Raw genomic sequence first — 26024 nt, 5'->3', positions numbered from 1 at the left:
AGTAAACATACTCAAAAGCATAACCTTACTGAAAAGCGTAAATTATCTTTGTGAATCTGGCCCTTCGTATGGTCAAAATCTTGATAGTTTTAAAGATGCCACTGATTTATTTGCAGCCTAATTTTGGTGAGAATGCAAGATGTGTGTCTATGGTGTTTGCACACCATCACTGACTCCCTGTAATGTTTCTTGGCTTGTACTTTAGAAAATGATAGAGTCGCTGTAGCACCGGGCACCCCTACCAAAAACGAAAGTCTAAATACTGTAAAGGTGCTGTAGAGGTGCAGAGGTACATAAAGAAATCCATCATTTTAATCAACAAGAAATCATGAAAAAAGTTAAAATAATTGAACTGAGCAGGCCTGCCAAAATTACGTTTAGAAAAGTAACTGACTGTGCAAAGTGCTACTAAGGGCTTGAAGATAAACCAGGGGTTACTGTTGCTCATTTCTACTTGTTTTTTTTCCAGGTTTGTTCAAACTCACTCTTCTCCTACGTTGTTGCTCCTAACAAGTTACCCGAATACGGTTTTACCATTTAGGTGATCACACCTGAAATTAACTATTTGTTCAGCTATTGATAATGAATAGCGTTCATCTGTCGACTGATATGTTAGTTATTATTAATCAGGAACGTCCCGGTAAAATCGAGTCTCAGATCACCAGTGCCTGCTTAGACAATTTAGGGAAGTCAGTGCAAGACATTAATTAGTACTTTGCAGTTAGTAGGATGGGAATGATACCCATGCGCAGCTGATGGTGGTTTACACACAGAGGTGTACAAGAAAAGAGAATATGTTCTCCTTAGGGAAGGACCAGAATATGAATGCAAAAATATTTGCTCAATGTCTAATATTGTATAAATCACTGACAGAACTAGATGAAGAATAATCCTTCTTACTATCCCAATAGGACGTCTTTATTAATATGAGGGTTTTATGAATGAATTTAAAAAGGAACTGCAACCTAGTTTTCAAGTTTGCGCCTGCTCTTCCGTACACATTTTTCTATTTATAACATTAGAAATGTTTATGAAATACATTATTTTTGCCAGGATATATTTATAACTACATTTATATGTCATGATCTCCCTTTGGTTAGTGGATTCATTCAAGGTTGTCATTATAACTTAAGACAATGACCATATTTCTCCTCCATGATCCCTTTATCAGTTTCTCATTTCCCTTATCTTTCCTGAGTAGTTCAAGGGTTTGAAGAAAACTCTACTAAATCATGCACCTCTTGTTAATATCCCAGATCAGTGCATTAGGTATATTAGTGGTTGCAAATGTTGTTGACACCATCTCAAAGTATTCTTACTTACTGTGGGAAGTCATCTTTTTTGCCTTGGCCAACCCATTTCTTTTGACTGATACTAGTGGTAACTGAATCTGGCTGTGCCATGGGTTCTGCTAACCAACCCAGGGCCAGTGCTCTGATTAAAAGGTATATGATAATTAGATGGAATTACAATTGGTACTGACAACCTACCTGTAAGTCCTGAGTATAGGTTTGGGCATGTAGGTTTAGAGGCCCAGCAGATGTCAGGCACTTACGTCTGCACTGCTGTGTTGCCTGCTGTCATTTTAAAAATCACCCCTGCTTTGCAGCCTGCTTTTAAAATGAAATTATGTGCACATTAGACTTTACATTTAAAAGTACTTCCAAAGTATTAAACTATCTTCTTTCTATATATTGGTCAACCCCAGGAGTGGCCGGTCCATTGGGGCTGAGGGGCCGTGCCCCTCCACCTTTCGCCCCTCATGAACAGTGTCTGTCAGGCTGCACAAAGGTCAGCCTGACAGACACTGATCCCTTTCAGTTCAAGCATCCAGGAACCAGACATGCGCATTTAGCAATGGCTCCTGGCTGCATGAGCAGAACTTTGCTGGGCTGAGGCAGTCACAGCTTAGCAAAAGTCCCTGAAGCCCTCGAATCAGTGACGAGGAGTGGCATCACTGATTGCCTTGCGCCTGGACACTTCAGTTTTAAGCCCTGAAGCGCCCAGGGTCGAGTTTCAATCAGTGACACTTCATCACAGAGTGGGGTGGGGTCAGCAGTCTCACTGACCCCATCCCAATCTGTGATGATGTTGGGACTGCTGCTTTCCCTGATTGGCTGATCTTAGGTCAGCCAATGATGGAGGGCAGAAGTCCCAAGCCTTCTAGAACCTCAGAGGTAGAGCTGGCTGCGGGTAAGTGTTTGTTTTAGTTTTAAACTGTTTTGTGCATGAAGAGTGTTGTGAACGGGATGTGTTTGTGTGCATGCGTGCATGTATGAATGTTTGGTGAAGAGTGTTATGAATGAATGTGTGTGTGTGTGTGCATGTATGTATGAATGTTTGGCGAAGAGTGTTATGAATGAATGTGTTTGTGTGTGTGCACGTGTGTAAATACTTTGCTTTAAGTGTTGTGTGTATGTGTGCGTTTGAGTGTGTACCGTCCACCCCCTCCCCCCAAAACTCACCGGCCGCCACTGGTCAACCCTAAAGTTTACCCCAGGTGCAACCAGTTTTGGGTGCCATGTCAAAATAAGCAGAGACACTTTAAAGGATGTTTTATATGCCCTGGTGAGGAAAAACTACCAATTTTGTTTTTCCCCATTGTAGCATTATAGCTTCATAGGCTAGCATGGGACTACTTTAATAAATTATAACTATTGACAGGAGTGAGGTAAAATAATATTTCATGGACTTAAAAGATTAGTAATGATAAATCCAACAACTTGCCACTGATTAATTTATCAGAATTGACCTTATAGAACTTTTTTTTCTGTGCCCCCAAATCCAGCCTTCTAGCAACTGCTCCTGATTGGCCAGTCTTGACAGGCTGATCCAAACTGCTCTGATGAGATGATAAGTGGCCTAGATAGAGACACATGTTATCGAGTGGGGGGAGATCTGCAGCTGCAAAGAACAGGCCAAGAAAGAGTCTGTGTAAACAAACTGGTCTTAAAGAAAGCAGGACAGTAAGGATGCAAGCCAAGCCTACATCTCCTTTCTGTATCCCGCAGCCAGATGGGAGCCACAGAAATGGAATTTGCAAAAAGCCCGGAAGAGGAGTGCTAAGGGAAATTAGCCTTGGCAGTAGGTTGGCTTAGCCAGATCCTAACCCCAAGGAGAACGTTTCTCCATTTTGAATTACAGTGCTTTGTGGGCCATAAAAATGCCATACTCTGGAAAAAGCTGTCATACTTTGGGTGGCACCCTGTACTCCTTTTGTCAAGGAGTGTCCCCCAGCTTGCCATCCAGGACAATGGTTAAAGATGGGATTTCAGATTCGTCCTGCTGAAAGCTCCAGAGCTCATGACTTCCAGGATTTCACTGACGCCTCTTTCAAATTCAAACAGCCGTCGGTGACTTAAATCCCATCCTGAAGAGAAGCCTTGCTCAAAGACGAGAGAAACTCACCCAGAAAAGTTTTGAAGTCTGAAGATAACATTTTGATGGGGGCTCCTGCTTAGTGCATCCAAACGGTGTTCCATTGCAGTTGGCCTCAAACTTTAACTTTGTCCCGGTCAAGTGTGACCAAATGTCCCAATTTGCTGCTATTGGTTTTTAAGCACTAGAAAGTGTAATTCTTTCATATCTCCATTTGATTTTTGTTGTGTTAGTGTTATTTTAATCATAAAAATGTTTCGTATTTTCAGAAATTGGTTGTGGATTTTTATTATGTGTTATGCCTTACTTATTTAATGCATTGGAATTTTTAATGCTTTACACAGTGTCACCTAAATTTAGCCTGCCTGCTCGTAAGCCAGCTACAAAAGGGTTGGCGATGGGAATAAATTATTGATCTTGTCTGGTCCTTATATTGTATTGGTGGCCTTATTGCTAGTAGTAGGTGCATACTTACCCCTACTAATAAACCCCCTTCCAAAATTCACAGTCAGTTGTTTGTACCTGTTGCCCTGTGTAACTCTTTTTTGGTTTTTTTTGCATTGTTGAAATCTCACCACCTCTTCATTTCCCCATCCCTGGAACTACAAATATATTTGAGATGGACCATGCGTCTATTTCAACTGGCACATTCTTCACTAGCAGAAACCGCATCAGGCTCGGGTCACGTGACACTATCTGATGAAGGCACGCCAGACAAAGACTGCGAGCACTAAGAAAGTGTGCCACCGAGGGAACTGCTGACTCACATTCTTCAGGTTACGTCTACACATGAAAAGGTATACACTGCCTGAGGAACAAAAGCTCTTTTCTGACTCAAGAACAGGTTTGATTTCTAAACACACATTCTGTACCCAAGAGAAGTATTTATATGCAATATTTTTCCGCTCCACCAGTCAGTAAACTATTAGTTTATGCTGTTTTGAAATCTATAACAAAGATAACATTCTACTATTTTAATTGTATCCATTAAACGCTACTGCTTGTATTTACAAAAACGAGGAGGTAGTCCAAGAGGACAGTGAATCACTGTCCATAGTGACTGGATATCTAACCAGCATGTAAAGATGGAGAAAGGTGCAGTCATGCTGTACTAGAATAAGAATCCAGGAGCCCATTCAAATCACATAATGTGATTAGCAATGTATTTTCTTAAATGTGTCTAAAACATGACACGTTTTGCTAGAGTTAGGTGACAGTAAAAATAATCTTTTGTGTTGCTGTCAGATAATGTCCTATTTATAAAAGTACAGTATTGCTAAAGAGGACGATGAAAGTGAATGGTTTTCAAATAAATAATTAAAGTTAATAGTATTCAAATGAACAAATAAGGAGTATTACTGGATACATTTTATCACTTTTCAGCACCTGACACCCCATGGTAAATCCGTAATGGTACTTGGAGACAAGGACCAGTGTAAAGATGTGGAATTTACCAGTGAAAACCCCATTGCTGATGATTATTCCTCATCTTTACTGGTAAACATCAAATAAAGTGGCAATGAATTGGGGTAATAGTATTACCATTGTTTCAGATTACTGCAGCATTCACTATAACATCTAATTGAGGACTCTAGTTCTTTTATTCCCATGCTGTCTGTTTATCTTAAAATAAAAAAAGATTAATAAAATTAACTTGTCTCATTACAGGTAATAAAATAATACTTTCTTTCTTTCTTTCTTTCTTTCTTTTTTGGAACTCAGAAGAGGTCCACATAAAATCACAACAGGACAATGAATATAAAACCCATTAAAGCCACTCATTAAAAAAAAAAAGAACAGGCAAATAGACATATATATATTTTGCAAAACATTTGTTCACATAGTCTCATTTTCTGTAACATCAACCTGAATGCAAACTGGTATGAATTCATAAAGCCTTAAGATATTTATACGTTTGTGCAAATACCCCAATTTTGAACAGACAAAAAACTTTTGAACCGCTACAGCATTCCTGAATTAAAATTAATATGGATTCATGAAGCCTTTAAAAAAATTTAAAACTTTTGTGCAAATTACTATATTTTTTAGATGAAGAAGCAACTCACATGCCACCTCAGCTGATTTTATATTATTACCCCAAAACATTGGCATTAGGTGCAGTAGCGGCTTGTGGAGGGAGTGCCGCGGGTGGTAAGACGTGGCAGGGAGGGGCAGGGCGGGGGGTAGTAAACTTTGGCTCACAGCCGTCCGGAGTAACGTAATGAAATAAATAAATAAAAATGTAATTGGCGTTCAGCGCGAGCAATGAAATTTGTTACATTACTTCGGTCGGCCCTGAGCCGGAATTTACTACCCCCCATTCTGCCCCTCCCCCGCCCCACTGCACTCCCTCCACGAGCCACTACTGCTTACGTGGCAGCGACGCTGAAGTGACAATGCGGGAATAACTAAGAGCACATGATTGAGATCCTAGATCCCCGAGTTACACAAGTTAAACTCTTTCCCTGATTTTCAAGAAGAGGACCAGTTTGCTGTTAACTCATTTAGCGTGAGCAAGTTCATTCGAAACAGTGACCGAAAGCGGAGGAGTCTATGGTCCAAACTACAGTTCAAATACTGATGAGCTACCTTGGGACGGCAAGATGAAGTTACCCCCACTAGCCTTTGCTTTAACATACAGTGCATAAAGTCTCTCCGATCACTAGTAGAGCTAGAGGCACACTTTAAGAAGCTTTTAAAGTGTGTGGGAAAAAGGGAAGCTACAGTCTCTTCCTAAAGTTCAAGCTTACTTAGCGCCAAGGCAAAATCCCAGGAAAATATACTTTTACCCGGCTCTGAGCCAGAAAAAATCATAATTCATAAAACCCCTCATGGAATCCTATTCACTGTCTTGAGCTGATAGCCCCATCAAACCGGTCCCAGGATGCTTGTTTCCAGTCCAGGGAGGACCTGGGCTGGCGGTCTGGACTGTCCCCATGGGGCACAGGGTCAACACTGATTTGCATATGGCTGGGTCCAAACTGGGGTGGCGTAGTGGGCAAAAGAACGATAGATTTAAGCCGGATCTTTTGACTGGGGGAGAATGTTTGCATTGTCAGCATTCCGTTCATCATTTGTTTGCTGTAACACTTAACAATGGATAGCAACGGAATAAAATGTCTTCGCCCCATTGTGTTATAAAAAGCATTTAACCCAATGGTATGTAAAGCGGCCTTAGAGAAACAATATTCAATATGTGCTTTTTCCAGAATGTATTTCACTGAAGTAGGTGCTACCTTGGGCTGCATTTACCATAATACATCTGAGCAAACTAACTGTTGGAGTGTGAGCCAGTGTAATTCATTCCTTCTCAATCTACATGATAGGTGGATAGATTACATTTTTGAGATGGGGAACATAGAACTATCTTACAGGTCAAGTAGCCTTGAAACAAACATAGCAAACATCATTTACATGGCGTTTCTGGAGCCATCAAAATGTATTATTAAAAACTTCCCACCAAGTTATACTCAATGTATGTAAAGAAATGACAGCAATAGAAAAACACAGGAAATCTTTATAGTCAATGATGAAATGAGGGTTTTCCCTTTCTTGCCCCCATGCCTTATTTTGTATCTGTCTACAATTTAAAACATATTACAATTGACAATAATTTCTCTCTTTATAAATCTGACTAATTGAATTCATACCAACGGGGCACTGTGAAAAAGAACACTATAATTTTGACAGCTGATGACCTATATTTATATAATGGCAGCATGTAGGTTGACAAAATAAAACATAGAAAGAGGAGACATTTAAAACAAGGATTTATACTAAAAAGTCAGTTTTGGGAGCCCCTTGTGAACACATGAACTGTGATTAATCTCAGCATCAGGTACAACCCTGTAAAACCTCATTGTGATCAGCTTTAATGGGAAGTAGTCCACTACTGGAGGAATGTTAGTAATGCACCATTTTCAACACCTGTTGAAGCTACACTACCACACCAAATTAAGCTATGGATATGGAGAATGTTGTAAGACTAAGGACACCATGAAAAACGCTTAAACCAAATGGATTCAAAGACAGGCAAAGGCTGTCATCAAACCGCACACCTAGATTTAGCTCCAAGTATTTCTTTCTGGTAATGTTTGGTACCCCTCGGAATGTACAGCTAGGAGTCTCACCTTAACACACCTGAGCTTAAGTTAGTTGTGAACATCCAAGCAGTGACCGCGCCCAGGCACGCTAACAGACTAACCTAATGTGGAAGAAATGTAGATCCTATCCTTGTGAATGTCAATGCACCCTTCGAGCACTCAGCCAACCCAGAATGAACATGTAAAGATGACTTTCTCAGAGCTGGAATTTGAGATTCTAGGTAAAGCATCCAATAGTAACTGCCAGAATGACTTGTGATGATCTTGCATGTGCAGGTGTTTAATTTGAATAAGCATATTCCAGTAGAACGCAAGCCCCAAAAACGTTTCTACTGCCCCTAATAAAATACATTGGGTGTGACCTAATTGTATAAAATATGTCTACTCTGTGAATTGTGTCGTGTGTAAAAACCCTGTAGTATGTTGGCAAACATGCAACACTGTCCATAATTTCCAGACATGGCCCACAGTATATGAAGTTGATTTCAATACGCCATTATTATCTCTCTCTCTCCGCTTTGCAGCAATTTATTGGGTTTTTGATCAATCAATGTTGCACTCAAATACATTTTTTTATTGTCTTGTTATTTGTATGAACAGGAATAGCAAATTCTTGTACATTTCGGCACTCATCACCAGCTTTCTATCAGACACAATAAAACCACAGCTTTTCACAGTAAATACTGCTGACGGTGTCAAACAGCAGCCAAGGTAAAGAGCTACAAATCACAAAAGCTGCTGGGCTGATACTGTGTTGTATTACTTACAGAACAAAATACTTCCTTTGCATAACTCAGTCTATGAATCTTAAGCGTTTGTCTCTGGAACAACACTTGACTTTGGAATTGGATCACTACGAAGATCAGAAAATTCCTGCCTCACCATAATGAGTGTGGTCAGTGTCTGGTTCATGGGGATACTTTTAAGATGATTATTCCAGGCACCTTTGTTGTGTCTGATATGTTTTTCTTTACTGTATACCATCACTGTACGTGTGTATTACTATACATTCATTTTTGATTTTAATATTATTTCATTTAATAAATCACACCCTCCGCTATTTTTAAGGTACTAGGCTCATGTAAACCACTCTATCTCCCATCGGTTCTTCTCTCTACTACATGAAAATGACAAATAAATAAATACATTACATCTAGCAAATAGGTGAACAGCCTAGAAGCCGTGATTCCCATGGTACTTGGGTATTTTTTCTTTTAGAAGTTGTGAATCGCACATGCAAATGTTCTTGCTCATTCAAACACAATTTAGTGAAATGTAAATATAGAGATAATGAAAATTCTAAAAGGCCCGGCTCTAGTGGTTTCACAGAAATAATTGCATGCTTACATGTGGGATCAATAGAATCTCGCTTCTCGTACATATACTTTTAGGAGTTGAAAAAATAGAAGTGCGGAAAATTGACAATGCACACCTGAATCTTTACTTTCTGTAATGACTTTTCATGTTTAAATGCATGTGGTTATAATATATCTCATAACAGCAGCTCGTAATTCCCGGAGGTTCGCAGATGCTGCCTAATTAAATCATTCAATCAAGAAGCAAATTAAAATGATATATCAGGGCAGCTCCCTCGGGGGAGAGAGTCGGTTCAGCTCCAGCTCTCTGGCAATTGGAGGAGACCCGAAAGGACGTGACCCCGACGATGCTCCGCGCTTCCCGTCCTGTCAGCATTTGTCGGAACATGTTAGGCACTTAACCAGCTCAAGCATTGCTCCGTGCAGCAGTTATCGCCTTACTTTCTCCAAGGTAATGAATTATATTCTGCTATGTCATTCGAGCCCGTCTAAAGGAGGGCTGGTCCCGGAAGTGCGCAGTACTTTTCAGTGCGGAATGCGTCTTCTATACGAAGTGTTTCCGTGGTGCAGAAATATACAAAAGAGGATTCTTTTAAAATATCTCTTTCAGAATCATAAAAGTACTCAAGAATAACAGAAAACAAAACCTTCTTTCCTTTTACAGCATCCAGCATATTTTGCTTACTGTGGTAAAAATGACAACTTATAATTAAATCTCTTCATGTATAAAAATCACAAAAATCACACAGCAGTCTGCCAGGGAAATTTAGTAGGTTTTACCATGGAAGTAAAATCAAGGCGTGCATCCTGGGTCTGAGGAGGATAAATGTACCCAGATAAAGCAACTCAAGGAATATTGATCTAGGGAAGGATTTGATGGCACCCACTAGGCACACTGGTCTAGTATTTTATTGAAGACTGAACTCGTTGGTTGAGGGGACAGTGATGCAGAGATGGCATTTCCCTTTTGTCTCAGTTATATTTTACCACAAAAATATAAATGTGATTCTAGGAAATTCCACAATGATCATTGATGCTATTTTTCACCAGGCTCAGAGTCTCTTGGCTGGAGTCATTTGCGTGTCTTTTATAGACAATTCACCAAAAATGTCAGCAGTAGTGGACACATGATGACATCACGTGATTGGCTCCTTCAAATTCCTTTGAACCTGCTGAAAAAGGGCCAAGAAAGGGGCACGGACGAGAGACTCCAGAAGGCACACAGAGCTCTTTCCGCTGATGCAACCTTCTTTACCTCTGAGACCAAGGGTTGCAAGCTCCCTCCCAGGGAGCAAGGGCGAGAGCTTTCTACACATAACAACCAGTAACTGCCAGGGAAGTAATGATGTCTTCGAATGAACCAACTAAAACGATATATTTTTATAAAATATGTATGTATACTCTTTAGGTAACTCATAGGACCCTTTGTCAGACACAATTGTGCTGAGAGGATGAGCTAAGGTTGCAAGTCATATCACCACGAGATGGGGCGGGTCTGTTTGGTTTTGGTAAAGTTTAAGGGGCATATTTACAATAACTGGCGCATCCCTGCAGATCAGCAGGGATGCACCAGTTATTGTGCGCCACAGCTCCGTCATCATGGATGCGCTGCATTTACAATGAGGCGCACCATGGTGCAAAAACGGCACAGATGCGTGACGCATCTGTGCCGTAAAAGTGACGCATTGCTGGAGTTGCGTCGCAAGCGCGACGCAGCTCCAGCAATGCTCTGGGGACCCTATCTAGTTAATGCTGCGTCAATCCTTACACCTGCTTCATGCAGGCGAAGGGTTTTGACGCAGCTTGGGCCTAAAATTGACTGAGTGAAATCTTGTAGATTTCACTCAGCCACTTTTAGGAGGCATTCCTGCGCCGGAACGCCCCCCTCCCCTGCACAGGAACGCCTACATGTGGCGCAGGGCATCACAACGTGACGCATCTCCCAGATGCGTCATGTTGTAAGTACCCCTGCACCATGGAGGAGGATTTGCGCCGCCGCTGCGGCACAAAAGTGACGCAACAGCGGCGTAAATGAGGCGCAAGGGGCTTGTAAATCTGCCCCAAAGAGACATCAGAGAATGGAAAGCTGTGAGAGTGATAAGGCGCTGGTCTTTTCTTTGGTGGCGTTTGGCTGCCTAAAGTGATGAAAGGCTGTAAACAAAACCGGTACTCCTTGCTGTTATTTTTGGCTCAATAAAAAGGGGATATGAAAGAAGTAAAAGCTCCGTCCTGCATGTAGATTTGGATCGGTTTCAGGGTGATTCATAGCATACTCTTTGTCCAGATATGGCAAAGATGATGATCATTATAGTCCTTGTGAGATGGAAACAATTGCAGGCTCATAAAGGCTGGTAGTGTAGGAGAGAGAGAAATAAAGAGAGCGAGTGTTTGCATGCGTGCATGCGTGTGTGTTTTTGCGCAACAAGAAACGTATTCCAAATTAAGATTGGAGTTTCTGGACTTGAAGGTGTCAATCATTTTCAATTTCACATGTGCTGTTCCAAGGTGCCATCTTGTCTTTACGGGCAGGTAGGCTACAAGCAGATAATCTTGTTTTGTTTGGGATTAGCAGCACCCATTTGACCTGGCTCAAAGACGTAAAGTTCTGCATCAAAGACTTTAATGTAATCATCAGTGCAAAAGCTTTTATCTTTTAGTTCAGTCTGAAATGCACCTTCCTTATCTTTTGGCAAGTCCTGTTTGTAATTACATTAATCGGCAAACACACACACAATTCTGAAGTTTGAGGCTCAGAAGTCAAATTCATGAGCTGCTAAAAAAATGTGTCAGCAAGCAAGATATCCTCGGGCAAGTGCGTGTGTTCAGCAGCCAGGGACGTCATTTCGGGGGTCGAGGCTAGCCCTTTGCTACCCCTAGCGCTGCCTTAGCGACCGCTGGCCTCAGAGGAGCCAAATTCAGTGCCAGGAACGCCGGGCAGCTGGGGCTCCACTCTCTTTATTTTCTGTCAATTTTTATCCCACTAATAGTGAATACATAAATTATATTATTCAGTAATAGTGTAATCGAAATGGAGTACAATACGCTGGAATATGCCCTTCTATGGTAGCAAAGGTAAATAAAAAATGCTTTTAAATGTATGTTGTGCGCATGCTTGCAGGTGAGAGTGTGTTTATGTGTGACAGAGTGTATAGGTGTGAATTTGTAAGTATGTGTGTGTGAGTGAAAGTGGAGGTCAAAGGGCTTGTGATGTCACTTTCGCTACCCCTGCCATTTCGGTGAATTGACGTTCATGTCACCAGCCTACATATAGATGCTCTAACCACTCTTCCTCTGCTGCTGAGTGACAGAAGACTACTGAAAGATGAGACCAGCAGTCACAGTTCAACAAAAACAATGGGAATCAAAAGAATCCTTAATCTACTGCTGGCTTGATTGATACACTTGATTGTGATCTTCCGTAAGCAGAGTGGTGTGATGAAGAGTAGTTATATGGGCCTCTCATTTACAGGCTCCCTTCTGTTCAGGTGATGAAATCTTATTTTTGACCTCCTTTGGGATAGGAATGCCTTTTGCTCAACGGTCAGCATGGGGCTTCATTCTCACAATGCCATGAAAGACGAATGTGAGTCAGATACTCTTTTGGGAGATGTTTGAGGGCAAAACACACACAAAATGTCTCTGAAAAGGCCTGCCAATTGAAAGAACATAGACTATATACATTATTTACCAGTGAAGCATCATGAGATGTTGGTGCTGTGTATAGTTTTGAATATAAGAGTTAGCCCTTAGGGTCTGATGTCTACTTCCATGTGCTCTGTCTGGAGCACCCTCCTTTGCAGCTGAGGTTGCTGGAACATATATCTGAAGGTGCACTCCGAACTGACTAAACCACGATGGAGCCCAACCCAGACACAATCAAATGCAGTAACAAAGTGAATGCACAGCAATTAAGTTTTCCATCTAGGAAAATAATTGTTCAATATTAAACCTCTACTGTGGGAAAGAGACATGACTTTGAGAAAGAAAGGACACCACTGCCTCAAAGAATGGGAGTGAACCTCTGAGATAAATAAAGGTTCCTGGTTGTTTTTCACTATTACAAACAGGAAAAAAGTGGGGTTGCTAAGGCAGAGCAGGTTCTGAACACCTGAAGTGATGGCAACATAACAGCCTCCAGAGGATCAAAGAGATAGATAATAAAAAAGTGATAGTGAAAATGGTAGATGGATGGGTCCAACCAGGTTACATAGAAGTTCCCATTTTTATTTAATCTTCGAGCTGGGCTAAAGCTAGACTCCGAGGCCCACATTCCAAGTGTAGTGTAACTTTTGATTGGCCCAGAAACTGGTCAAAATGCAGAACTGCCACACTCTTGATTCCCCAACACCCTGTGAACATTCACCAGGTAGAACCTGCTCTCCGCTCCTAAGTGCCACCGCTCAGGTCTGCTGGCCACTGTCCTTGTGCCACTTTGCTGTCTCAGTATCTGTATCTTTTGTGTGTCTGACTGTATATGTGCCACTTTGTTGTAGTTGTCTATTTGGTGCCTGTGTTTGTCTCTGAGCCTTTTTCTGCGTTTTGTGCCTGTGTCTATCTCTGTGCCTTTTTCTGCTTTGTGCCCATGTCTGTCTATGCCTTTTTCTGTCTACTCTGTCCCCCTCGTGCCCGTTTTCTGTCTCCTCTCTGCTCTCCTTCTTGCCGCTGCTGCCCCCATAGCCCCTCCCCCTGCCGGTTCACGCTTCCCACCTCCCAACTGCGCTCCCCTCCCCTACTTAATGGCGGCCGCATGCAGCAGATGCACCACTGTCACACCAAAGGTCCGACCCGACCGCGGCCAGCACCAGAGACCCTGTTTCTCCTGCCATTCACCGCTATGACACAGCTCCCCTTCTCGTACTCAACCCCAGAAGAGACAACAACTGCCAGAGATCGATGTCAAACAACACCCAGGGCCAGTTCTCCTGCCGACACTGCTGACAATCCTTCACCATCAACAGCCCCCATGACTGCTGAACCCACACTGGACTCCCGCACCACGAAGAGTCGAAGTGCATCCTCCTCAACATGTGCTCCCTCCATAGACAAGCCACAGAGATCTGGGACCTGCTCGACACCCTCTCACCAGACGTCGCATTCTTCACGGAAACATGGACAAACACCACCTCCACCCTCGACATTGTCACTGCCATCCCCGACAGATACAAGATCCAAAGAAAGGCATGCCCCCACCGCCCAGGAGGAGGACTCGCTATTGCACACAAGTGCTACCTCTGACTCTCCACCTCCAGCACGAGCGACCCCCTCTCCAACACAGAGCACCTCCACTTCCAGATTCAAACCAGCCCAGAACCAAGCTGCGCTGGACCCTCGTCTACAGACCCTCCAGTCCTTGCACCTCTACCGCCACCACCATTGTCGACCTCGTCACACCCCACGCCATCACCTCCACGGAATACATTCTCATCGGAGACCTGAACTTCCACCTCGAAAGCCACAGCAACCTTGACTGAACCACCCTCCTTGACAACCTCACCAACCTAGGAGTAAAGCAACTTGTCACCACCCCCACTCTCAGAGCCGGACACAATCCTCAACCCCATCTTCGCAGGAGGGACAAACATCCACTTCAGCCACACCACACAGCCCCGCTGGACAGACCACCACTGCGTACACTTCACCTTCAACACCACCACCGCACCCAAACCCGCCCTGTGCCCGCCAAAGGGAACTGGAGCAGGATCACAGAGGAACACCTCAACATCACTCTCCTCCATGACCCCCCCTCCGCCGCGACTGACGCCAACTCTGTAGCCAAAGAACTACACTGCTGGATCACTGGCTGTGCTGACAAGCTCCCATCCCTCTGCCACCCCGTCAAGCAATGCCCCTCGAAGGCCGCCTGGTTCTCCACCGACCTCCAAGAAGCCAGGTGCTCCTGCAGACGCCTCGAGAAACTCTGGCGGAACAGTAAAAACACCTAAGACTAGAACAACTACAAGAATGCCATGAATGAATATCACTAGCGTATAAGAGCCACCAAGTGGACCTATATCAAGAACAAAAACCACACCAATGCAAGTAACACAAAATAAATCTTCAACGACATACAGCAGTTCACCAAACCCCCCAGCGTAGCCATGTACATCTCACCATCGCAGGACATCTGCAACAAGCTCAGCTCCTACTTCCACCTGAAAATCAAGGCCCTCTATGACAACTTCAGCGAACAGACTCCGGACACCACCCCCCTCTCCACCACCAACAATCAGCCTACCATCACCACTTGGAAATATGCCACCGCTGATGACACCGCCACGACCATAAAGAACACCCACTCAGGAGCCCCCCGAGACCCCTTCCCACCGCACGTCTACCACAGAGTCGCCGCCGCCATAGCACCTGAACTAGGCCGGACCATGAACACCTACCTCGAATCCGGCACCTTCCCCAACGACTGGAAGCAGGCAGAGGTCAAGCCTCTCCTCAAGAAACCCTCGGCCGACCCGACGGACCTGGAAAACTACCGGCCCATCTCTCTCCTTCCCTATGTAGCCAAAGTCACCAAGAGATTCATCAGCGCCAAGTTGACCACCTTCATCGAAGAGAACACCATCCTTGACTCTTTCCAGTCTGGATTTCGCAGCAACCACAGCACCGAGACCACCCTCCTCTCCGTCACCGATGACATCCACATGCTACTCGACCAGGGCCACACTGCAGCTGTCATCCTGCCATCCTAGACCTCTCCGCAGCCTTTGACACCGTCTCACACCACACTCTGGCAGCCACACTTCACGACACCGGTATACAAGGAACCGCCCTCGACTGGATCCACTCCTTTCTCTCCGGCAGATCCCAAAGGATCAGACTCTCTACCTTCCTCTCTGAACCTACAGAGATCAACTGTGGAGTAACCCAAGGATCCTCGCTCAACCCCATGCTCTTCAACATCTACATGGCCCCCCTCGCCTTCATCATCAGACAGCATTGGCTCAGCAATATATTTTATGCCGACGACACCCAGCTCATCCTGTCTCTCATGAAGCACCCCGAAGACATCAGTCTCAGCTTCCAAGAAGGAATGATAGACGTTGCAGTCTGTATGAGCTACGGCTGCCTAAAACTGGACTTGGATAAGACAGAGGGCCTAGTCCTCGGACCCTCCCCCACTGTGTGGGACATCTCCTGGTGGCTCCTTGCCCTCGGAAACCCACCCATCCTGACGGACCATGCCCGGAACCTCTGCATCATTCTAGACTTCTCTCTCACCTTGACCCACCAGATCAACGCCGTTGCCTCCAACTGCTTCAACTCCCTCTGCATCCTCCGCAAGAACTTCAAGTGGATCCCACAGAATGCAGAAAGACCGCCACCCACGCACTCCAGCAGACTGAACTACGGCAACACCCTCTACGTCGAAATCAACAAAACTCTGCTACACAAGCTACAAACCATCCAGAACTTCTCAGCCAGACTTGTCTCGGAACCCCATGACACAAGCACATGACCCAGCCCCTACGAGACCTCCACTGGCTCCCCATCGAGAAGAGAGTAACCTTCTAGCTACTCACCCACGCCTACAAATCCCTCCACATCGGACCCAAATACCTCAACGAAAGAGACTCCTTCCAAGCACTCATAGGGAACCCCCGCTCTGCTGACCTCGCGCTGGCAGAGACCCCATGCATCTTCAGACCCAGAGCAGGCGGAAGAGCCTTCTCCTACGTCGCAGCAAAGACCTGGAGCGAGCTCCCAGTCAAATTCAGATACTACCCCACTCTGCACACCTTCAGGAAGAGCCTCAAGACCTGGCTCTTTGACTGATCCGGAGCTGCACTCCCACCCCACCCTCCTCCCTCAACACCTTGAGACCTTCATGGGTGAGTAGCGCACTTTATAAACCCCTGATTGGTTGATTGGTGAACTCTTCCAGTAGGAACAGGGCCAAAAATAGGGTATTAATTCAGGAATCAACTGCAGTAGTCCCAATTCAGGCTGAAGACAATCGACATACTGCATCAATGTGCCCACCCAATTCACAATGTGGGCCTAAGTAAAGGTCATTTTGAGATGGAAGGTAAAGAAATAAAGAAATAGACTTGAGTAACTTGGTTTCACAATTATCTGCTCTCAATGTGTGTACATGTGTGCAAGCATACCTGTTTGTTTGTATTCTTACGTAATTTCTAGTTGATGTTATTCTTACAAATAGTGTAATCAATCTGTAAGAATCTGGCCATTAGCAAGAGTAGCAGCAGAGTCCTATGAAGAAAATACACCTCCTACCTTAAAACGAAAGCCCCAGTGGGAGAACTAAATACTCTGTTTTAATTTCCTATTTGACAGTTATTTTTATTGCACAGTAAATTATCGGTTTTGTATTGACTATTAGAGCAGGATCTTAATCAACTTACTACCCTCAGAGGCCAATGCTCTACCCTAGAAGAATTATCAATATGTAGCTATAGATCAGTGAGACCAGTTAGGCAAAAAATATGTTAATTTCAGCTGCAGACGAATTCTCGCTTTTTAAGCGGAGTTTCCATTTACATGTCACACACAGCACACCACATGCAGGTCATGACCTGCACATCACATGCATGTCTAGAAGCGAAAGCAGGGAGTCAGGGCAGAACTGTATTTGTAAATCAATGAAGAACTTTACAGTTCTGGAATAATTAAGTTAGCTCCATGGAAAGGCAGACAGGATGGCGAGTCATATCTTCAGTAGTTGGCTATTAGGAACCTCAAGAATATTCGCAAACTCCTTAGATTTAAAAGCAACTCTTTTTTTCTATAAAATACCCTATTTTGTTTGTAATACCGATTAAGGTTTATTTTGATAAAAAGGTTTGCGCTGTGTTTCGCTTACAGGTGCGTACTGTGTTCTTAGCAAAACTGAATTAGTTGTGAGTGGCAAATGTCTACCATAAAATACAAGAGTCCTTGATGCCTAATCTAGTCCTGGGCGCAGCAGCATCTCCCAATCTGATGGTCAATCTCATCCACCAATTTGGAACCAACAGTCACTCCTATGAGGATAAACATCGAATTCTGAATTGTTATATGGGTGTACAATTGTCAAACAACTTATATGAATTAACGCCAGTGTAAGGTCACAAAGACAATGCAGTATCCGTTATAATAGAAGTAAATGTTTTTTATGAATTCTGATTAAGATTTTTAAACGGTTTCGAGTACTCTAGAGTGACTTGCAGTTGAATGCGTGAATTATATTTTCTATGTTTATGCAGCAGGAATATTTGTGTCGGGGTGATTGGGCAGGTCACTGTTTCACAAATGCTAAGTGCCGAAAGGCGTTGCATGCTGAAATAAACATTGCTGAATTTGGAATCCTGGACTGCCAGTATGTTTCCTAATTCATGGATGCAAAATTGGATTAACGTGTATATTTGGGAGATGCGCCCCTAAACCGGCAAGGGCGTGCTGTGTGGATGTGGATTCCTTGCAGAATTGGAACATTGTGGTCCAATGAAGCATGATATTTGGAACAACTACAATAATATACGTACATTTGCCACAGATTAATTACTACAGCACATGGTGCATTGGTATTACCATAATATAGTGTAACCAGAGAAATCACAGCTTACTGACTCTCAGATTATATCCAACAATCAATTTTCAGAGGAAACAACTCAACCTACGCTCACAAGACCTACTTAATCGTATTTTATCAAACGGCAACGATTTACCCCTGTCTTCTTTGTTTCTGGTTCTTTATAACTTAAACACATGAAAAAATGTATTGAGATAAACAATTTCTGCCTATCCAAAAAGGGTAATATGCTATTTATAAATGTTGAAGAGAGAGAAGGGCACCTTGACCCAGCCAAGGCCTCACCTCCTTTCCACTGCCATGCTCCTCTACAGGCTGAAGAACCGTACTTGTAAAGAATGGAAAAATGATACAAGATGCAAGTTTGCAACACGCTTATTACGCATCATAACAGTTGGCAGTGAGAAGTATTTTCGGTGTGATTAAACCCTTTTCCTTCCATCCTTAAAGAGCTTCTCTATTGCTCTGTGGCTGAACCAGTTCCTTCCTAGCCCCTGACAAGACCCATGTGAAAACCTATGGAAAATAATCAAGCATCTCTTCCAATATCCTTTTGCTATAAGGTCCCCTACCCATCGACTGGCCTTCTTAGCAAAATCACGAATATGCTGTTTTAGGTTCGACTTTTGAGATAGCTTTAATTGTCTTGACAGACTGTTGTTTTCTTTCAAAACATCCATACATGCACATTTTCCTCGAACTCTCTTGCAGCATAATGAATAGGACAATGGGTCACATCACGTTATCCACTGGCTCCCTTACTGCAATGACTGCACAAACCCTATGTGCATTGCTCACATCCGCCTAAAAAGTTCCTTTTTCTACAGTGACGAATCAGATTCAAAGTGGGTCTTATTTTATTTGTTTCTGCATAACCTTTATATGTTGTCCATGTATTGTACCTCCACTTGGGTACCAAGTTAGATGGTGATGTATTTTCGCCTTTTAATTTTTTTTGTAATAAAGTGACACTGTAATATTGTCTGCATTTTGAGTTCGTGGTTTTGTGGGGATCTATTCCTGCCATGTTGATAGTAATATAACACATGGCACAATTGAGAGACTTTTTATTTATGAAAACTTTAGTAAAATGGCCACCTCAATGTTTTTAATTTTAACAAGCATATGACAGCCAGGTTTTAGTGGCTGCATATTTTTTTCATTTAAATTTCTGGCATAAGCTTGTATTAAAATTAACTTTGCTTCAGTGACATTGTTTTATATAATGGCGTGTAATGCAGTCGTGTGCAGAACTGAGATTAAATTAAAAGCACCTTCCAGGCAGTGTCAAGACACTGAGAACAGAGGGAACATTGGTAGACAGGTCAGAGAGTGAAAACCCTGCCATGAACAAAAGCTCCCTGTACCACATTATAGAAAAGTCATCCCACTGACAAAGTGAAGGGAGAGGAAATTAAAAGAAATGGAGATGTGAGAACAAGACTAAGTGTGAGCTGGAGTTAAAAGGCTCAAGAGAACAATTGACTGAAGAGCCACATCTGAGCAGGTGGCCAAATAATGCAAGTTACCGACATACGATATCTTGCATTACGTATACGGACCCCCTCTGCTGCATATGAGATAAGCGTATAGGCTGATACATGGCTAATTTGAAGGAGGAATAACTTGCACTCATGCGTTTCTTTTAAATTGTTTTGTAGGCATTGGTCTGATGAGAGATGATAGAATGCATGAACTAGGGAGAGCGTCCTGCACCCACCACTCTACTGAATAGGACATACAAATCCCCCTAGGATGGATCCCAATGTCTGCATATCAAGGAGGTGTAGCGGCACTCCTCTGCAGCGCAGAGTTGGAAACACTGCAGTAGTGCAGTTGTGTTAGAACCGAGAGCTGTGCTGCTGAGAGTCCTAGGACTAAAACTTTAGAGATGCGGCTTCAACAACAGCATATGTTGTGAAGGGACCCCTTAGTTCTTGCAGGTGAAGGACAGCATCTCCGATCCCGGGCATGATGGCTTGGATGACTTCCTTGGTGGGCTGCTGGTCCATACTTCTGGTGACTTTTTCTCCTTCAAGCACTACCAATTCTATTACTCAGCTGCTGGTGTTGCAAAATCAATACGGTAAGCTAGTTCAGTTCTTTAGTCTTCTACATACTGAGAGTTGATACCCTACATGTAGAACTGGAGAGCAAACGTCTGTTAAAAATCAGTTAATGGATATAAATAAACATTGATCAGCAATAGAAGTACATCGAAGTTTTTTGGCGGGGGCTATAGAAGGCCATCAGTTTACTTGTAAACTGCTATCATGAAAGAATTGCTTCAACCAATAATCCAGCATGCCAGAGTCATAATATCCCAGTGTTCCAGCACCCTGGAGCTACAGCTTCTCAGTGTTCCACATTCCAAGTGCCCCAAGTTCTCTCTACCACAGTTTCCCAGCATCCTTCATCACAATGTCTCATCATCTCAACATCCCTGACTCCTAGTACGCATGATCTTGGAAGAAAGACAGATGACAGCATAAGATTTGTAGGCTTACCCCAACTAGTTGCCCAGTGCTAAAATTATATTATATCACCCTTTTCAATTCCCACCTTTGAAAGGGTATTCAAACTATATTCATCTGCAAATGTATGATGAACTGATAGTGATTTTAACACACTAGAGACACCAAACACATCCTACAACAATGTAATAATGGGTTACAAAATATTGTGCCCAAGTTCAATAAGATATGTGGGCTTAACCTAACCAGATGCACATTGCTAAAATGACATCAGATCTGGCCTTTCAATTCCCACTTTTGAAGGGGTATTCAATCTATATTAATGTGTATACTTATGACAAAGTGATAGCAATATTAACACACAAGAGACAACAAACAAACACATTCTGCAACAATGTTCATATGTTACAAAATAATGTGTCACAGTCTGGACTTGCAATCTGAGAAAATAATCAAAATGGCTCAGAATATAAAAAAGGAACCCAACACATCCTGACCGAGGGCTGAGAATGGTTGCTTGTGTTTCCATCTGTGATAACAATTTGGGCTGGACTGTTCTTATTGCAGCAGGACCAAGACTAATTTGTTTAAGACTAGTCTCTGTGTAGAGTATGACAATGGGCCAAAAGTATGCCCTGGAATGACGCCCAGAGCTATCACCATTGGCTGAGATTAATTCAAGCATTCTTTCATCACCTTTTTGTTAGTTCAAATGCCCTGAGCATTACCACACATATATATAGGTATTTAGATTACATGTTCAAAATTTAGTTGGGAGTCCCATGTCTATAGTGGCCTCAAGTCATATGTAAGGACCTATCAAGGGAGACATTTTCCAAGTGACGGCCACGGGACCTAGACCATGTTTACAAAAAGAATAGGCACACTACACTTTTTGTCTATACCGTGTAGTTTAAATACAATTGTTAACAGGGCAACATTAGCAGGATTCTACATGTTTTGTTTCCATAGAAAAGAAATGCTGATGATAGATCTTTTAACTTTCAACTCCTCAAAAAAAATGTTAAAGACGACAACAGGGGCTCGGATGCACAAGACAAAAGATCCCACACACAGAGGAGATCAGGTTTCTTGCTTCTATTTATGCCCAAACAACGACATGATGATAACTACACTTAAGCTTGAGTACTCACTCTCTATTTGTTTCAACCAAAACAGCAAGGGTGGCTCCTCCATGTGGACAGAGGAGCGGCGCCACACCGCTTTCTCACAGTGCGAGAAGCAGAAATATAATTGGTATTATAAATACCATTTTATGTTTCTGCTTCTCGTACTGCCAGAAAACAGAAGTGTTTGGTTGGTGGCGGGAGGGTGGGTGGTCCTGCTCGAGGGGAGGAGTGACTTAGCCACTGCTGGGGGCACTGATTATTTGGTCGGCCCTGTGGGCCAACAAAAACAGTTATGAGCACTCGGCCTTTTCTCCCATAGACTCGGCCTCCCCATGGACGCCATGGCTGGTCAGCGTCCCGACCAATCACAATGCTGCAATTGCAGCGTTGCGATTGGCTTAGGTGAGGGGAGGGAGGCTTCCTGCTTCCAGAAGAGGAGCAGACACGATGCAGGACCGGGCCAGCAAAGGTAAGTTAACGTTTTTTTTTATTTTAATTTTAAATTAAACCTTCCTCCTTCCATGCGTGAACCCCCCATGTCCAGTCTTGAGCTGGTTTACAGGACAAACAAGCTATGCCCAAAGGGCTGGTTTGACGGATCAGCATGAGAGCCTTTTTTGAGCTGTTTGTGGCCTGTTTTATGGTTTGTTGAGCTGGTTTTTACTTTTGATTTATATGATTTTAAAATAAACATTGCTTGCAGCAATCTGAAATCCATGCAGTTTGCTATACCTTGCAAAGCACTTATGTCTTTACAGGTTCAAAGCTTCTTCAAACATGGGCAACCTTTTTAGTTATGTATTTCACTAATGGGGAGAGGGGGTCACTTTAATTTTGTTGCCAAGACCTATTTTCTGTCCCAGTGCGACGCTGCCCATGTTGAGAGCATAAGTCATGCAAACCATCACCTAGGTGCACACATCTGAGTGTGCATTTGATAAGGTATACTTTTACTTTATGCAAGTACTCTTAACATGCAAACTCATATGTTCAAATTCCAGGACCATCCTCATTTCTGCACTAAATTAAAAGCAGTTCGCATCAGCTTTGTCTACCCTTTCTTGACACTCAGTATTCGGGACTTTAATATATACACACAAACACAATAACCTAACAATACTGTCTCCACTTCTCTACCTTACAAACCACTGACTTGCAGGCATCTGTTATAGTTAGCAGTTTCTTTTGCGAATTTACTGCCTGGGTGACCAAACCATCTCGAAATATGGTTTCAGCTCTGGATTTCCCTTCCAGAACACTAGGAAACCTCAATCACCACTTTTGGTCAATGCAGCTAAGTCGAATCCCCCCTTGATCTGCCCTGGGTCTGAATCTTTGGCTCTGCGCTTCGCGGGATCCATCCTTCCCTTCTTATCTGCAGCGCAGGCTCCTTCGGTGCCCATAACCAGAGCATCTGTCTACATTAAATTCCATAAAATACTTTGAATAAAAAACAAACTGCGTTAAAAGCATTTATTCAAATACCTTTGCAATCATCTTTTTATGAGTGCAATTTGAGGGCCTCGGGCAATGAAAACCAATGCATTAAATTGAGCTGGACAAAAGTCCCATAATGGGAAAATGTATTGTGTTGCAAAGCAGAGCCGGGAGCAATTTCAAGGATTTAATAAACATGAAAAAGAGAGCTCCAGTGCAAAGTAAGCAGTCGTCTAATTGTTTAATAAATTCTCGTAGGAAATGTTGTGTAAATTGTACTCATAAATGCATACCCAAATAAAATTTCAATTTTTCTTCAAATTGATGCCTTTAATTTCAGCGGCGCGTGGTGCATGTGTGGCCCACTAACCACGCTAACTTAACTTCTTTTGTTGCAAATGTTAGTTATGCCATGCAACCACATCCATGTGAGAAAACAACTGAAGAAGGACTCGATCCAATCATAAAACCAGTGAAGCAAGCAATCAGAGTGCAAAGTGCATCCGCGTGCCAAAAGTTGAAACTACAGAATCAAATATCACCGAGGTCGGAATTAAAAGGAAAGCTGGGAAGGCATTAGAGAGGCGTGCGCGCGGGCAGGTGGTCTGTGGGGTTGACCAGATACTGCTATTCTAAGTATGTTTCATGTGCAGCATCCTCACGCCTCGTGGAGGTTTTTTTAGCATCTAGTAACAACAGAAGCGAATTTAGACCCACAGGGACCACGCTCACCTAGTAGGGGCGTAACGCGCACCCCTGGAGAGCAGGGTGGGGGTGACTCTTCAGGGGGCCTACAACATTTAAGGGTGCACCCATTCAGCCCGTGGACAATTAATATCTGTGAGATATTGAGGAGGGGGCCCTCATTACATTCTGCAGGTGAGGGGTGGGGGGACATGGAGAATCATTGTGCGTGACGCCACAGTCACCTCGTTACGTGTGCACTGTGTTCATATTCCCCGTGCAAATAAAGCAGCCTGGCGTAGCCAACAATAAGGCGGGGGAGGCTGGGTGGAATATTTTCAAACACAGAACGAGCGAGAGTCAGACTCAGACGTGGGAGTTAGAAAAGCAAAGCGGAAAGGCAGGGAAGACGGCAGAAAGGACCACGCGCACTGGGCGCATCATTGTATGTGAAATTCACTGTCACGTTATTTTGACAGAAGCAAACTAGAGAGAGGAACCCGGTTTTTTGACCGATCACCAACAATGGTTTAAAAACATAATAATAGTTCACGTAATGAATGGACATCTTTCAACACTGTCACAGCAGCGCGAATGCTGAAATCTGAAACATCAGTATCCCCTCCAAAAATACATGTGCAAGTCAATGCTCTATTCCTTCCCCTGAAATTCCACGAAAATCCAGTGAACCGAACCCCCTGCACGCGGAATCGTCTTCAGGTCACACTATCTGAGAGATACTGGATTTCACACAACAGGACTTCACCAACACTAGAAGTGCCCAGAATGCAAAACACGTGCAATGCCATATTTCCAAACCCCAATCATATTATTTAGAATTAAAGAGTGACCCCCGACTGCTGCTTATACAGGAGAGACTTAGCGAGCCATCTGCTATATTTACACCAGCTACGGCCCCTCCCCTTCCATGCTCGCCGCTGACACCTTTCACCGCAACCGTTCAACTGTCCGTACCGCGCACCACTGCCACAGCCCACCTGTCCGGGGGCTTCCCCTGCACAGCGTAAGCCCCCAGGGTACCCGTGCGGACAGCGAGCCGGAGCCAGGCAAGCGGCGCCACTCTACCTTGTATGTGTTGATTGATGACGCTCTCCAAGCGGTCCAGGCGTTCAATAATCCTCAAAGTTTCCCCCTTGTCCTCTTCCAACTTTTTCTCCGGGACCGGCTCCTGCACTTTCACATAGACGCTGGCAATGTAGTTGGTGACCCAGCCCACGTACAGCAGGCAGATGATGTTAGTCATGCCACTGAGGATCACACAAGTGGACACCAAAGTTTTGGTTTTCCTGGTGCAGACCATTCTGATATCCCTCCATATAGCTCCAAAAACCCGTAATCCAAAATCAAAGGCGCTAAATATACCAACCCTTCCCGGTCAGCACATTTCCATTCAAAGCGCTAACATTCCATCGACTAAAATACCTCTCTGCCCGTTCTCGGATCCTGGCAGCTACAGCGCGGCATTAGCCCGAACTGTGGAATGAAAGGAAACACACTGCACGGCTGACTGCTTCATGAGAGCAGGTTCCTGTCAAGCCAGAGGAAACAAGCTGGCAGCCAAGTGCTCAAGTGTTGTTAACTTAGTTTGCCAGCCTGCGCGGCTTCCCAATGCAGCTAGCCACGGTGATAATCACGTCCACGGCAATAGCAGCTTTCAGGGAAACCGGGCGGGCTGCACCGACTTCAATGACAGCTCTACGGCCCAATGAGGGCCTGACTGCAGTGGCTGTGTTCACAGCGCAGCCTGGCCAACCACAGAGGCGAGAGGCGTGGGTTTCTCGGCTCGAGGCATGTACACCATGTGGCATGTCGGAGAGTGCATGTCTGAGCAGGGATTCTAGTGCACACGTCATGCATGGCAGGAGGTGTGATATGTGCAGTGGTGCTGTGGCATCTGAGTCTGTCAAGCTGCAGCTTGTACAAATACCGCTTTTTTTTTT

The 26024-nt window shown here is 43.7% G+C and overlaps 1 protein-coding gene across 1 annotated transcript in view; it reads right to left on the bottom strand.

Annotated features, from left to right (window-relative positions):
* GALNT18 (polypeptide N-acetylgalactosaminyltransferase 18) overlaps window positions 1-25791 on the bottom strand; it is a 1615994-nt gene extending 1590203 nt beyond the window's left edge. The window contains exon 1 of the mRNA XM_086955949.1: window positions 25150-25791. Coding sequence (XP_086812075.1) covers window positions 25150-25384 — 235 coding nt within the window. The 5' untranslated portion in view covers window positions 25385-25791. The remainder of the gene's footprint in view (window positions 1-25149) is intronic.
* Window positions 25792-26024: the final 233 nt, after the last annotated feature.

Source organism: Lissotriton vulgaris, chromosome 2_1 (genome assembly GCF_964263255.1).
Source record: "Lissotriton vulgaris chromosome 2_1, aLisVul1.2, whole genome shotgun sequence".
NCBI classification, from domain to species: Eukaryota; Metazoa; Chordata; class Amphibia; order Caudata; family Salamandridae; genus Lissotriton; species Lissotriton vulgaris.
This window is presented reverse-complemented; position numbering and strand designations above follow the sequence as displayed.